At 38.0% G+C, this 15,814-nt stretch overlaps 1 protein-coding gene across 2 annotated transcripts; it reads right to left on the bottom strand.

Moving 5' to 3' along the window:
* Positions 1-2,234: 2,234 nt before the first annotated feature.
* NSMCE4A (NSE4A component of SMC5/6 complex) lies at positions 2,235-14,023 on the bottom strand. 2 transcript variants are annotated; one of them, XM_075216293.1, is made up of 11 exons: positions 13,775-14,023; positions 12,733-12,813; positions 9,794-9,924; positions 9,072-9,223; positions 8,855-8,954; positions 8,502-8,592; positions 7,173-7,267; positions 6,419-6,467; positions 5,276-5,367; positions 3,048-3,123; positions 2,235-2,546 (listed from the first exon to the last, which is right to left on the bottom strand). In XM_075216293.1, exons 1-10 carry the CDS (start codon positions 13,908-13,910, stop codon positions 3,073-3,075), a joined length of 978 nt encoding a protein of 325 aa, XP_075072394.1. In that variant the 5' UTR covers positions 13,911-14,023; the 3' UTR covers positions 2,235-2,546; positions 3,048-3,072. The 2 variants fall into 2 exon arrangements, with proteins under 2 accessions (XP_075072394.1, XP_075072395.1); XM_075216294.1 differs by lacking the exons at positions 2,235-2,546; positions 3,048-3,123; positions 6,419-6,467 and having other exon boundaries at positions 5,277-5,367.
* Between the last annotated feature and the right edge of the window lie 1,791 nt (positions 14,024-15,814).

Below are 15,814 nucleotides of genomic sequence, written 5' to 3'. Positions count from 1 at the left end.
AATAAATATAGGAATGTACTAAAGTGTTCAGTATTTTAATAGATCAAAATGTAAAATAATGCATGTGGAACACAGATACTTATTCATTCTATTTAGTTTTCAGGTCACATGACTTTGCAACAGTCTATGGAGCTGCCGCTGTGAAGTCTGTACACGGCTATATTTAAGGCACTTTAGATAAAGTGTGTCTAGGTAGTTTGTATTTTTCTTAACAGATAAATTTAGTTAAAACAGATAAATGAAATATATAGGCGCTAGTGGGTATGAATATTGTTATTAATGATTATCGGTGCCAAGTGGATCTACAGCTCTCAAAGTAGCCGGCGTTGTACCTACTACAGAAAAATCAACAAAAGAAAATTATGAGAGAGCTGATCTTATTGTACAAATATAGTTTATAGAATTACTAAAACCATAAAATCAGTAATTCAAACCGCTCAGCGTATCTAATTGAATCACCTGCTGCCCAATAGGAAGTAAGCAACTTCTCATGAAAACAGACATTAATAGCTTATAAATCCATAATTAGGGCCATTATGTGCAGATGATCCTAAACAGTCACTTATATATATATCTCTCTTAATCATTGAATAATCACTTGTATATGTGAGCCCTTAGGCAGTCAATTTGTGTACATACAAGCCTCAAGCAACAGCTGATTTCCAGACAAGTTAGTATAGTTCTCACTCAAATATCTATACACACATACATACACATACATACATACATACACTCTCCTCCCAGCAATCAGATGGTATCCGGAAAAGTTCATATACTTCACACTTCAGTAAAATAATCACAATCATAGATTTAGATCTATTTATGTTTAAGGTCTTGGGATTCATCTCTTCAATTGGTTTACATTGAATAAGAGATACGACACATGACCGAGAAATCTATTGAGGTATCTTTTCTGATTACTTAAAAGTCATGTGACTAATTGGGTTTAAGCATTCTATTGTACATATAGGGGGAAATTCAATTAGCCATTACTATGGTAAAATCTCTATGGGGCTGGAGGAAAAAGCAGCAGAGATTTCTGTAAAAATCGCACACCAAAGTGCTTTATGTAGTGCATAGTATGTGGTATGATCTCATTTTCATTAATATTGAATTTATCACAGGTCTCAATATAATAGTTGAACAGAATGGATTAGCTACAAGTGCGATTATATACATTTATTAAGCACATCTGCAGTCCACCAAGTAAAGTTTGCACAGGAGGGAAACATTCTCCAATGGAAGAGAAGTAGTAGAACACGAGGACATGTACTGACACTTCAGAGAGCTAGGTTCAGAGGAAATTTGAGGAAAAACTGCTTCACAGAAAGGGTAGTGGATAAGTGGAATAGCCTCCCATCAGAGGAGGTAGAGGCTAATACAGTAGAGCAATTTAAATATGCTTGGGATACACACAAGGATATCCTTACAAAGAACTAAGGATCAAATAGGAATTGAGGTTATCATAGGTTAAGAAATGGGCAGACTAGATGGACCTAGTGGTTATCTGCCATCAAACTCTATGTCGGCACTTCAGACAGACAGACAGAGTTTTGCCACTATGCAAAATTGCACCTTTTTGGTATCTGGATTTACCCCCAAGTCTAAATGACTTCCAAAGGGGGCTGGAACACTGGTTTACATCACCTCGAAATGTACAAAATAAAGTATTTTACATGAAGCAAAATGTTATATCTCCCACTATGTGCTGAAATCTTGTTTTTCCACATTAAAGGTACATTCCTGCATTTAATCTGCACTCCAATCCCCCCCCCCCAAACTTCAGAATATGCAAAATGTTGCACTTTGTAATGAGTTTAGGTTTCTTTATTAACAAAGGTTTGATGGGCTGTGACCCATAATAATCAGTAATATGATCAATATAATATATAATCAATAATAAAAGTATTTGACAGTATACATAGACTTAAGTCCATTGATCACAGAACATGTGTTCTGCTAGCATGATATTATTAAAGAACATGTAATTCTATGTTGAAGCCTGCTCACTCATCATTAGCCTGCCCAAAAATGTCCTTGGTCAAATTAGACAGATTTGAAGGTTTGGAGTCCAAGCAGCCAGATCGTCTGGAGGTGTATTCAGTGTCCGCAGGTGATCATAAATAAGCAGATGGCAATTGACGAGTTTTTCGGCATACCCAATGTCCGCTTAAAGCAACAGACTATAAAAGGAGAGCAACAGTGACCCGCTTTAGAAGAATGGCTCAGAGCCCTTCAGGTAAACACATTTATTTCCAAAAACTCCCAGATTTAACAAATATTTCTGGAGAACATGTAGTTTATACAACGTATGCATATTCTTTTCAAATGATACAGGCTGTACAACAAAAGGTCGTTAAACCGATACTGGAGAACATGACAACAGTGGTACATTTTACTATAAAAGTAACTTTAAATAAAACATATGTACACACTATGTACATAATAAAATATGTGCCATATATTATATACAAAATAGTTTACAGAGGTAACAAAAATAATCTTTGCTTCAAGAACTTGAATGAAGTAGAACAAATTTTCCAAACCTAAATAGAAAAAAAGAAAAGTTGTTATTTAATGCACAAATAAAAAAAAAAATTAAAAAAGCACAGCAGAGAAAAATAAAGAACAAAAGGCTGGCACTCTACGTACAGTCCAACAAGAGAGCATAAAGGTGCACATCACGCAGAATTCAATTACTACTCTTTATTTATAGTGTGCCAAGATATTCAGCCGCAAAGTCCAGTCATCAAGATAAATGGAACATTCTGTGACAGCAATACAGAGACACACACCAATACCAAAAGTTGCGAGGCAAAAAAATAAATAAAAAAATAAAAAGATTTAAAAAAATATCAGCACAAGCCCAAAGCAGTGATAACGTTAGTGTGCCTGTCATGATTGTTTGAAAAATCTTGAATGGAACACTCCTTTCTACATCTAAACATAGAAATACAACAAAGGTCATCTCTGGGATATAAATACAACGAAAGCATTCACATTCCATACTATAAAATAGTACTAGAATATTCAAAATGAATACTTACGTGACAACCTTAAATGTCATGTTACTCAGGGTGGAGGTATCATAGGTTCTATAATCTCAAAGCTTTCAACAATTTCCTAGGGAGAAATCAAAATGTTTGATACAATTTTTATTATCAGACTACAAAAAAGAAATAAAAATAAATAAGCATCTGTTTGGGCATTCATTCCAGAATATAGTGGATGGCAGTTTCTTAGTTGGGAATAATTTAGAGTTCATTAGTATTTCTTATTATTTGTGTTGAATGACAGCTCTGTACTTACACAGTTGCTGTTCACCATTTTTCTCTTCTCACTTGGAATTTGAATTTATATTTTTAATTATTAATTTTAATACATTTAGTATTATATAATATTTAGTAATTACTTTAACCAGTTCCATGTATGCATAATAATTCCGTCTTAGTAAATTAGAGTGTATCCATAACCTTTTGAGAACAAGACTTTTTTGCCCTGTTTAATTATTTTTTCCTATGTGTCTGCCTTTTTAACCCCTTCAGTACTAAGGAGGACGAATGGGACACCTCTTCAACACATACCTTAAAATTGCTAAGGACAAGTCTCACTTGTTCCTAGCACTGCAGGAGATGAAACACGGGGGGAAACAACTATAAACCTTACTTAGAAATTCTAACTAAGTAAATGCTGGTGGGGCAGTTGAAGAGGAGAGGCTTGATGACTGCATTACAATGACATCATCAAGCTCAATCCCTTCCCATCCACTGCACTACTGTAAAAAAAAAAAACACACACAAAAAAACAAAAAACAAGCAAACACATGTTTGCTTTTAGTTAAACGTCAATGCAAAAAAACCAAAAAACCAAATCAAACCACTTTTTTTCCCAATTGGGGTCAAATTTCATTTCCCCAACAGTTTGCAAAATCAAACTAATGGTATTTTCTTAAAATTCTTCAGTCTACCGGAAAAAGTCCAAGGTACAATTTGTGTGGGTACTCGATAAACAAATTCCGGATGTTGATGTTGTGATGTGACCAGAATAGGCTCCGTACAGGAGTGAGAAAAGCCCCAGCGGTGAAGGGGTAAAAGGGATCATAGCAGCCCCATATTAAGCAGCTGCATTTTGTAGCGAGATATTACCTACAGTTTCATTTAATTTTGAGAGCACCAATAGGATTTGATTTTTCCTAAATAACAGACGGCTTTATACTATTCCTTATATTTAACTTGTAACTTGACATTTACTTCTAAATATTTTATTTATTAGCAACAAACTGGAAGTAGGCATAATGGAAATTGTGAAAGCAGAAAGTAAATACCATGCAGTGCAACAGTATCCCCGTCTATATGGAACTACGGATTATATTCATTTCTTTGATGGGTCCAATTGATGTTTCCCGTCCCTTTATTTACTACAAAGCAGGTCTCGAGTGCAGTCACCAGAAGGGTTTATCACATTCACAAAATCTGGGCAGCACGGTGTCTTAGTGGTTAGCACTTCTGCCTCACAGCACTGGGGTCATGAGTTCAATTCCCATCCATGGCCTTATCTGTGAGGAGTTTGTATGTTCTCCCCATGCTTGCGTGGGTTCCCTCCGGGTGCTCCAGTTTCCTCCCACTCTCCAAAAACATACTGGTAGGTTAATTGGCTACTAACAACTTAACCCTAGTGTGTGTGTGTTTAGACTGTAAGCCCCAATGGGGCAGGGACTGATGTGAGTGAGTTCTCTGTGCAGCGCTGTGGAATATGTGGCGCTATATAAATAAATGGTGATGATGATGATGGTTATTCAGGAAAGTAATTGTTCAACGGCTATGTAAGGAAAGAAAGTAATCCTAGTACAATCAGTGTCTATATAATGGTCACAGAGGTGTCGTACCATATAGTGGGTGTAAACTGCATGACAAAATAAAATAATTCCACATTTTCCCCATCCAATAAGTCTTGTGCTGGATCTTTATAATGTACTATATGGCAACCAGAGCGTGGTAATATGAAATGATTCCCTTAAAAATTCCAATTTCTTTCCATGCATTAGTCAAATATTTAAGGTTACTTTATATTCATCTGCAGAGTTTTTGTTGTTGCATTAGCTGACTTGCAAACAGGAGAAGCAAATTATGCAAAGTACAGACATTTGGTACTGAAGGGGGAAAGATAAAAATACTCCCAAGAAAAACAGAAAACATACAAAATGTTTGTTACACTGCAAGTTAAATTAAGTGAAAACCAAAACACACCAAAGCAATTCTAGAGTATAAGAGCTTACCTCCCAGTCCTGGTGGCTGAGGGAGATGACACCTTGGTATCTGGGCTGATTGTCTTTATCAACCTGTGACTCACTTTCTTGTACTATCGGTTCTGTTCAATTGGGGGGAAAAAGGATTTGTGAAACACACAAGAATATAAGAGATTAATCATCAAAAATAGATGCAACATTTATACAAGTCTGGGGAATAAGAGGGATATTTATATCTTTTTTGTGTAGCTTCCACCACCGCAGCCCAAAGCCGCTGTACCCCCAGACATCCTCATAGGAGATGCCAGAAAGAGGATGAATTCACACCGTATTAAGGACAATTGGAATCATTCAATCTGCCCAATGACAACAGCCCTAAGTGGTGTATAATACACCCTGTGTAAAATGTACAATAGGATTTGCATGTACTGAGTGCAGAAGGCGGCGTCTTTGGCACTACTGAACCTAAAAATCCACTTTGATCTTCACTGGTAGTAGCACATCGATGCGGACTACCCCGCCATCTTCATGACGCACTAACAATGACGACTTGTCAAATGCGACTTCAATCAATCGCAATGTAGGAAGAAGCCAGCTACACTTAATGACGTCACAGAGAAACGCGTCGGTATTACCGCTGCTGTTAAGGTAGTAATGTAAGTATGCGACAATGTTCAATATAGTTTACAAAGGGTTCTACATTGTAGAAGCCTTTCTAAGTGTTGTCTGGGTAGTCAGCATCAATATGCTGTACTCTACCCTTAATTTTAAGGCCACTCAAATCCGCTATATTAAGATGGGGAATGGATATTAGCATAGAGGATAGAGATCACTTTTTTGGAACCCAACTGTTCAAGAAATAGTTTGATCAAGGCAGGGCTGTGTGTGATGGAGAGACCACCAAACTGGGTAGTTATGACATGTCGCAGTCGTAATTTACCATAAAACAAAATATTCGGAATAGGAAGTTCTTCTTTAAGTTGATCAAAGGATTTAAAATAAAAGGTATTCCCTGTACAATTGGCCAAATGAGTGGACTCCCAGATTATATAAAAGATTGCGTTTCCCCAATTTGATCAACTCCTTAAGGTTGGTTACTACAGACAGGGGAATCAGGGACGATACCGGTCATTTCTTACTTTTAAAATAAAAAATGAACAGATGTTTCCTTACCAAGAACTGGCAGTTTGTCATGATCAAGCTTTATTCTAGCAAATCCATCCTATAAGCAGAATAATACCCTTTTAAATGTACAGGTATGGAATATTATAAACAGTGTACTGGCACTGAGAAAGCACCAAAAAGCAGACAGAATGAAATGTAAAACGTATATTGTGCCTCATGCCTCAGTAATATCACTACATCCTGGTGAACTCATGATTAAAGCATCAACATTCCGCTGCCTACATTGTGTACAGGCAACGGGTACTTTTTAAAAGGTAATTTTCACTTTCAGATGACTGATGACTAGCACATGATCCCTACAACTTTGAAATACTTCCCTTTACTAGCTGTCAGGACTATATTTACATCAGAGAGCCTTTATTTAAGCATCTTTGGATATGACAAAATTATGTTGTATTCCAGGGTAATGAAAGTAAGCTACTCTGCCGGATTGTATGACGATAAGGCTGAAAAGTAAAGCAATATAGTAAAGGTTGTAGGAGGGCACTCAGAAACACACATTACAAGCTTCTGAATGTGCAAAACCTTGTCGTCACCACGGCTATTCTTACAGGCCCGAAATAACGTTTTCTGAGGGCAAGATATTTATTACCATGAAAGGGGAAGTGATTAAAAACATTAATTTCCCCTTCAAAATAGATGAAGCAAGATAAATACTGACCAGAGTATAACACAACATATTAAGCACAAACTATCAATCGCATCATAAATTATTTAACGCATGGCACAATGGAAAACTCACCCGAATTATAAACGAAACATGGAAGATGTTCTCAACTGTACGAGGAAAAGAATTTGGATCAATTACGAAATCAAAGAAGGATATAGGTGAATCCGCTACCAAAAGAAAAAAAATAATCAAGTCATGAATTAAAAAGGTAGAAATCTTGTACTTGTGAGATATTCTTAACTAAAGTGGCACAATAATGTGTAATTCCAATGTAAGCAATGGAAATCTTATTAGCATTTTTAAGAAAATATATTAAAAAGATGAAACGGACCCAGTTTCTCCTTTACGTCATGGAAATATTAAGATATTATTTTAGAACATTTCTGTAGCAGGATGTTCCTTAACCTCTATAAGGGCGTTACGCTGCTACCTTCACACACACATTTATTAGCTTAATCTCTTTAACATCAGCTTGTTTATGTCCACAGTCCTGGCATAGGACACAGTTCCGATATGGATATAAATGTATCCAGAGGGCAGCTTGGTGTCAGATATATGGGCAATGAAAACAAATAGCTGTCAGATAATATAAAGAAAGCAGATGGAAGCTAGATATAAAAATAAAACAAACAAACAAAGTATTTAGCAGAATGTGAAGGAGGGCATGCACAGGACACTAAAGTTATTTGAAGATAGAAAAATCTCTTTAACTCAGTTTACAGAATTTGCATGCAGTGCCATTTTTGGTCTTTGCACCATAATTAATCCTCATCTCCTCCCAAGCCATCATGGCTTTATCATGTATGTGCACAATATTTTTTTATATATTTAAAATGTAAAGTACCCATGGGGCTTTGCTTTTAAATTAATTCTAAAAACAACCACCACCACCCTCTTGCTTCCCATTTCAGAATTTCTCTCTATACTATTCATATCCAAAGACGTCAGCAATGGGTGCAGGCATTGTTCACTGGTCTCCATGAAGCGACCACTCTGGGAAGCAGCAAGCAAGAGGGCTTTTGGTCAATTCAAGCAATATTAGCAGAGAACCTGTAAGAGAGGCCAACTAACCACCAACAATTTTATGTGATGTTGAATACTTTCGTGTCAAAAAAGACAAAAGTATTCTAGGAGTGATACCTTTATTAGCTAACCAAAAGAAATTTTTATATTTGCTAGCTTTCAGAGCACAGACGCCCCTTCATCAGGCAAGTTTACAAATGGTATCACTCCTATAATACTTCTGTAATTTTTCTGGCTGACACGGTACTGCAATAAAAAAAAAAAAAATTCTTTATTTTGCTACACATTCTGATAAAGGTAGTTTAATATCTTTAATTATTCAGAATATAATAAAACAAAAACACAACACTACTCCTTCCCACATATTTCATCACTTACGTTCGTCTTTGAAGTAGGTCTGCAGGAACCCAAGAATACGTTCAACTTCCTTCTCTGTAGCTTCTTGGTGAGACTCTTCCATTTTTTTCAACTAGAGAACAATACAATGCTGCTTAGCTATGCAACAAATGTATTCTATCATCATAGTCTCATGATACACACACAAAACACACTATGAAATACATATATCACTGGTGGCATGGAAAGCGCAAGATGAAAAAGAAAAAACTATAATATATTAATATATATATATATATATATATATATATATATATATATATATATATATATATATATATATATATATATATATATATATATATATTATATTTTCACAGGAAGGAAAAACAGACCTGTGCTGGCATCACGGTTTTCTCTTCCACCTTATTATTTCTCCTCTGACGTTCCATTTTTTGCCTCACAACAGGCGGTTCAGTCTTAAATGAGCCCAACCTAAAGATGTGGGATAAAATATTCCATATTCAACAGAGCTTGAAAAGAGTCAACAACCTTAAAAAACACATATAGACAACATCATAGGAACTAGGAGGTGGCCAGGGCGACACTCACATGAAATGAAAGGTTGGCGTTCTTTTAAAGTATTTATCAGCTTCTGTTCCCAGTTTGTGCCAAGCATCTGGCACAAGATATCCTTTGCCATAGCTCTCATCTTCACTGTCACTGTCTGGATTTTCCAAGCGATTTATGCCCATAAATGAAAGCTGCAGGGAGAGAAGTTATATATGGTAGACTGTGGGCAAGGTTTGCTTCACTGTCACATTTACCAAAAACAGCTGACAACTTTGACGCTTTAAGTCCAAGTTATTTTGATTGATTTTTGTCATTAGTTTTTATTTTTTTTTGGGGGGGGGGGGGACGGGACAGGAACCCTCACTGGAACGGAACTAAACAAATATGCAAATGATACTTCGGAACAGTGAATTCTATGAATGCCACTTACATAGCAGCAAACGTTTTTTGCCAACTGAGCATTTAGAGCATGAACGACATAAGCCAATACCGTGACAGGATCCCATCTACAGACAGACTGCGTCACTCTTGTTGGAGCTCATCAGTATACTTTATCACAGGGCTTGACTACAAAGAAGTTTAGTGCTGCAGGGGGAGCTGAGCACCGGGCCAGAGAAGGTTTGGTGCAATGGCAGCAGAGATCTCTACTAAGATGTTCACTCTGACATCAGCAATTAACTGACACCCCAAATAGAGCGGAGAGGCGTTCCAATGCCTCTCTGCTCACGTGTCATGCGACTGTGGTTGCCATACAAACCTACCAGATCTTCAGTAAATGATGTTGGGTCAAACACGGTCAGGTCTGCTTGAAGCTGGTTGGCCTTCTCCTTCCCAAGATTTGACGCCAAAACAAGTAACTGAGCATCGAGGGCAGCTTCTCTGGGTTTAGATACTACAGATTTAGAAAACAAAGCATCTTGTTTTACAGTTGTTACAGTAAATATTGGTATCATGTCTAAAGACTACATACATTAGTCCCATTTGTTCATGTGAAAATATAGACTAGACTATGGTAGATTTGTGGCTGGGTCGCTGTATCGTCAATTTAAATATTTTTAAAACACATCAGGGAGTGGAAAGATAGTTTTGTCTGAAGAACATCCCTTTCCTCATGAAAGATTAGACAATCTGCAAGACAGCACTGCCTGATCAGACACCCTTCAGACTGGGGAAATTAGCCAGGAGAAAAATGGTTTTCCCAGGTAAGAAACGTCTCATCTGCTGAATCAAGTGGTTCAAAGGGGATCTCTGTAAAGCCTTCAAAACCCAATTTAGGCCCCAAAGTACTAGTGGGAAACTGAATGGTGGCAGTAAATACAACAAGCCCTGTAGAAACATCTGTTCCTTGGGTATACCAGCAAAGTTCTAGGGGGGACGACAAAAACGAAACAAAAAGATCTAAGCCTTGAAGGCGCAAAAATTTAACCCTTTAGCCAAACCATCCTACAAAAACAGGAGTATCCTGGGTAAATGAAAAGTAGTGGGGAACTTCTGTTTTTCACAACAAAACAGACAAGTATTCCAGATCATGATGATTTCGCATTGAGAAAGACTTTCTAACACTAAACATGGTGTGAACCACTACATCAGAGGACACTTTCTTTTTCCTTTTTCTTTAAAGAATCATGGTTTCAACAACCACACCTTTAAACCCGATCATGCTAATCCATGATGGTAAAAATGTCCCATCTTAGAGTAAGGTGCCATGACGTATCTAGTGGCATCCTGAGAATGTCCGTGACCAAATACATTGTGACTAGTATGATGCCACTAGTAGTATCCAAATCCCTTTTTTTCTATGATTTGGGGTTCTTTGTAGAATGCAGTGTCATCACCACTGGAAGGAACATACAAACTAGAAAGTACCAAGGAATTATCTTGGCGCCTACCAGAGATACCAATGGATCCCTGGTCCTTTAACAGAATCTCTCCACCTTGTGATTTAACCAGGGCCTAATTATGACGATGCCTGGCTGAACCCATCTTTCCACAATCAGCTAAAAGAGTTAGTTGCCTACCCGTAGTATAAATATGACCAATATTTTGGGGAGTTTTCAGCGCATGATCAAGCTGGTGTCATTGCCAGGGGGCTTTTTCTGCCTCCCTGATGTTTTCCCCTGCGGTGGTGTTTTTCATCCGAGTCCCTATTGGAATTTCCTTCAACAGAAGCGGTTCTTGAACTAAGACGATTAGCAGTGGTTAGCTCTAGTACAATGATTGGAAACTTTGAAACCACCGGGGACAACAAACACTGAAAACAGCAATGAAGGGCAACAGCCCCCTAGGCCTAAAAGCTGATGTCCATTGTTACAATTGTTCAATACCATTTGGCAAAATGGCGACTTTAAACAAGGTTGTTGACCAATAGCCACCAAAGGAGCAACCAATTCATTCATGGAGACAGACTAATGACCTCTTTGTTCATGTGATGGTGCAACTTGTTCACTTTTGAAAGGAGTTCGATCTGGAACGCTCGTAAACGAAACTTTGCAAATTGCATGCCTGAGAGTCGAAAAACATTTTGCTAGTTTGGGCAAAGAGTCTATCTTGTACTTCGGAAAATAACACTTTGCTGTCAAAAATTGAACAGCAAATCTAATAAAAGAAATTGGATTTCTGGTTATTGCTATTCCAATTGTTGACCTACAGAGTCAGTACCATCTATCTGTAATGTTTTTTTAAGAAAGGCTGGAGATTCTGCACTGATCAAGAGAAAGTTCAAATAAAGGTTGATCGCCACACCCCTGGACCTCAGGAGAGCAGCCATGACTGTGTCATAAACTTCATGAACACCTGCAGAGGTCAAAAAGCAGAGACCGAAACTGGAAGTGATCTGATCGAACAACAGACCTGAGAAGGCATTGGTGACCTCTCAGATTGGAACATGTAAGTAAGCATCCTCGACATTCATGGTTACGAGGAAGTTGTCCTGTTCCAGCAAGTTGATGGCAGATCTCAACAATTCCATCTTGAACTTATCCACCCGAACATAAGCGTTGAAGGACTTAGGATTCAAAATAGGCCGAAAGAAACAGTTTGGCTTCTGAACTAAAAACAGGTTTGCATAAGAACTCGTTCCCATCTTACAGGGCTTCACAAATTTTATTCCACAAAAACCTGGCCATGGGAAAAAAAAAGCAAAAAAAAAACCCCATGTCTGGATGGAGCTCTGAGGTTGATAAAACACTCCTGGTCCATAATGCCCCATCACCCAAAGCATTGTAGCAAGTGAGTTTCCGCGGGCTTCTAATGTTCCTTTTATACTGCTTCACACGGGTCTAGTGGTGGGTGAAACGGCCACCAGCTCACTTAACCACTCCAGGCTGACCTCATATCCGGATAATCTTACTGCTACATAGACAGCTGCTGCTCACAGAGTTCTGCTGGGGTGCTTTGCCTCCTGGTTATTTCAGGCTCATTAGAGCCCATTTGGACCTTGGGAAGGACCTCCAGCGCTCACACTCACTGGTCCTTTCACATTTATGAGGCAGAGCAGCAGGCCCAATAACTAAATAATTTCCACATCATTTGGGTCCTCGGATAGGGGACCCAGCCACAAAGGGGTCAAATTATAACAAACTGAGGTGATTTACTTACAATCAAAATACACCTTAGATGTCACTTAACTGTGCAACTACATTATAATCTTTACAGGCTAGTCTAGGGACCAAGTACAAACACAATAGATTTAGTCACTTGCCTGTTGAAAAGAGCTTGTTGGCCTCTTGAAGAGTCTCTGTAAGCTTGTTACTTCTGGAACTCAGCATGTCATCTCTGTTTTCTACACAAAAAGAAACATCATTACAGGACATCTACCAGATGATATACAAACACATCTGAAAAGTACAAAATGAAGTTAGAAGAACAAGCAATGCACAATGTAAAAAGTTGAACAGAGTTATGAACAAGCCATTTGAAACTGGATTCCACTTTAAAGAGCATGTTACTCCACATTTGAATTTTAACATATACTAAGCTATAGAGCAAGACAAAATGTACTTGAAAAAGACTGAAGTTATGAAAATATGCTCAGCGCTCTGTATGTTCCAATGCTTTGCTGAAAGCGGATACGTTTAAAAAGCTTTTAATACTATCTCATCTTGCTGCTTAATATTGGGAAAGAGTAAACGCAGTACACAAAAACAAGATATTTCATTGAATTTATTGAGACACTTAAATATTGGTGCGTCATTGAAAATATGAATGGAGTGGTCTGATAAAGTCTCTCAATTTGCTTGAAACCAGTGACCGCAAACAAATGTCAATTCAGTTCCCTGTACAGTGTAGGTTGGAGCTCACCATGGGACTGTGATGTAATTGGCATGTCAGTGCTATATCTTCGGTTCCTCTAGTCACCATTGAATTTGTCTAGCCCAGGAGTATGCAGTAGGCCACATTTAATCTAACGAGATGAACGCTTGATTTTTACATCCATACAGTATATATGAACAAAATGGGTTTAGTTGTTCAATCCAACCACTGATTATATTAATAAACTCTATTGTAAATCAATTATCAACACAACATATGAAATCAGTAAAACATTCAATAAAAATATACTGTATATACATTTCATACACCACCAGATAGTAACACACATTAATTATTCCAAAAATGCTACATTACTGACAGAGACTACATTTAGTAAGAGGAGAATTCAACATCAGCATCACTGCACAGCAATGTGTACACAAGCCCATAAGAGTCCAGCACACAACTCCGGGCTCATAACAAACACTCACGCTGCATGCTCTGCATAAGTTCCCGATACTGATGTCGGATCTGTCTGCGGCTCCCATCGTCTCGGTCTCCCTCCAAATCATGATCGACCGAGTTGTCTTGATGATCCTCTAAGTCGGTGGACTCTCTGCGGGCCATGGAGTCAGCAGCACCCTGTCACTAACAACAACCTCCCAACCCAACCCCTATACACACTTTACCGCCTGTAACTCAAGTGACGCAGGACAGAAAACTGTCTACGTAAGCTCAAGAGACTCGTGTGTTCCAAGCCTCGTTCTAATACCGGTTTTCTAAACTTTATCAGTAAAGTAGAATTTGCTTACAACTAACAACTGTGAGTCCCCGGCCGTGTGTTCCAAGCCTCGTTCTAATACCGGTTATCAGTAAAGTAGAATTTGCTTACAAGTTACAACTGTGAGATTAGTCCAGCTCCCCTGTAACGAAAGTACTAAGGGCAGGGGTGTAGGAACCAGGGGGTCAGAGGGGGACAGTTGCCTTCCCCCATGATTTCTGTTGAGTGGGCAAAGACTGTTTTGCAACCCCATGAACTTCTACACAGAAGCCTTACTGATACTTTATGGAGTTATGGTATCTGTCCTAAACTTGTGAAACTTTTTTAAATGACAGATTGTCTCAGTATAACTACCAAATGTTTTTTAATATAGATGCCTTAGTACAGAGTTAAGTAAGCAAGCATGAGGTATAGCAATTTAAATTTATAGCGCAGTCCATAACCAGTGAGGCAGTGACTACATATATTTAAAAATACTCCCAATCAAATAAGATTAGGCTGTCAACAAAATCTGAATAAAAACTAGGTTAATGACTATGAAAAATATAAATTTTTAAGCTGAATAATTGAAGTTATCTATCTTTCGAAAAGCTATTGTACTACTTGGTAATTAATATTAATTATAATATTTATTTAATAAAGTATAAATAAATATTCGACCAACCCCTGAAACAGTGACAAAAATTAACATAGGATTGGGAGTCTTTGTATATCTACAGTCACTGTTACAACTGTCATAAAGCAAGATACCAAATGCGAGAAAAAGCAGCTCTAAGCTCTATAGTAGTCATTGGTCTTTTGCCCGCCCATGAAAATTTTCGTTCATACTCCCCTGAATAAGGGCTATATTTACTAAGCTGCGGGTTTGAAAAAGTGGGGATGTTGCCTATAGCAACCAATCAGATTTTAGCTATCATTTTGGAGAAGGTACTAAATAAATGAAAGCTAGAATCTGATTGGTTGCTATAGGCAATATCCCCACTTTTTCAAACCTGCAGCTTAGTAAATATAGCCCTAAGAGTTCTATTTATGAAGCAGTGAAGAGCCTAAAATCCTGCAAGAGTGCTGGAAAGAGGCTTTTTCACCGCTTTGTCCTACTTAACATATGTTTAACATCAGAGAAATCAGAGATTTCTCCTACCTCAAGCTTCTTTTAGCTGTTTAGCACCATCCCCATAGACCTCGGTGAACTGAATCTACTAATCAGGGAAAAGCTTGCTTTTCACCGCTAGCACTAAAAACTTAATGCCATCTCTGGATGGCGTTACTTACCTTTTCCAATGAAGTGCAGGCCCGCTGGAGAGGATCCTCTTCAGGGCTGCATGCTTCTCCCCTTCTTAGGTCAGAGTCGACTTTACTGCACATGCGCAACGAAACATTAGTACATACACAGTAAGTCAACTTCATTTCTTCAAAGGAGCCAGTGCCTTTTGCAACTAAATGATTTTTGTTGCAGAGAAGGTTTTTCACTGGAGATGGCAGGTCAGAATTTTTGAATATCAGTGGTACATGTTTTTGCATTGCTTCGTTCAGAGGCGATGCAGATCCTTAAGGCGATGCTCGGTGTTAACAAATGCCAATATTGGAACCGTGATCGTAAATAGACCCATTAGTCTTTTCCACCTCAGATTTTCCCAATCATATCTCATTTAGGGCCTGATTTATAGATGGATGTTTAAGTCAGTTTGCGACATGTAATAAAATACGTTTTGAAGAATCACAGAGATTGTGCTTTCTAATTGGTCTTCTG

Source organism: Mixophyes fleayi, chromosome 6 (genome assembly GCF_038048845.1).
Source record: "Mixophyes fleayi isolate aMixFle1 chromosome 6, aMixFle1.hap1, whole genome shotgun sequence".
In the NCBI taxonomy this organism is placed as follows: Eukaryota; Metazoa; Chordata; class Amphibia; order Anura; family Limnodynastidae; genus Mixophyes; species Mixophyes fleayi.
This window is presented reverse-complemented; position numbering and strand designations above follow the sequence as displayed.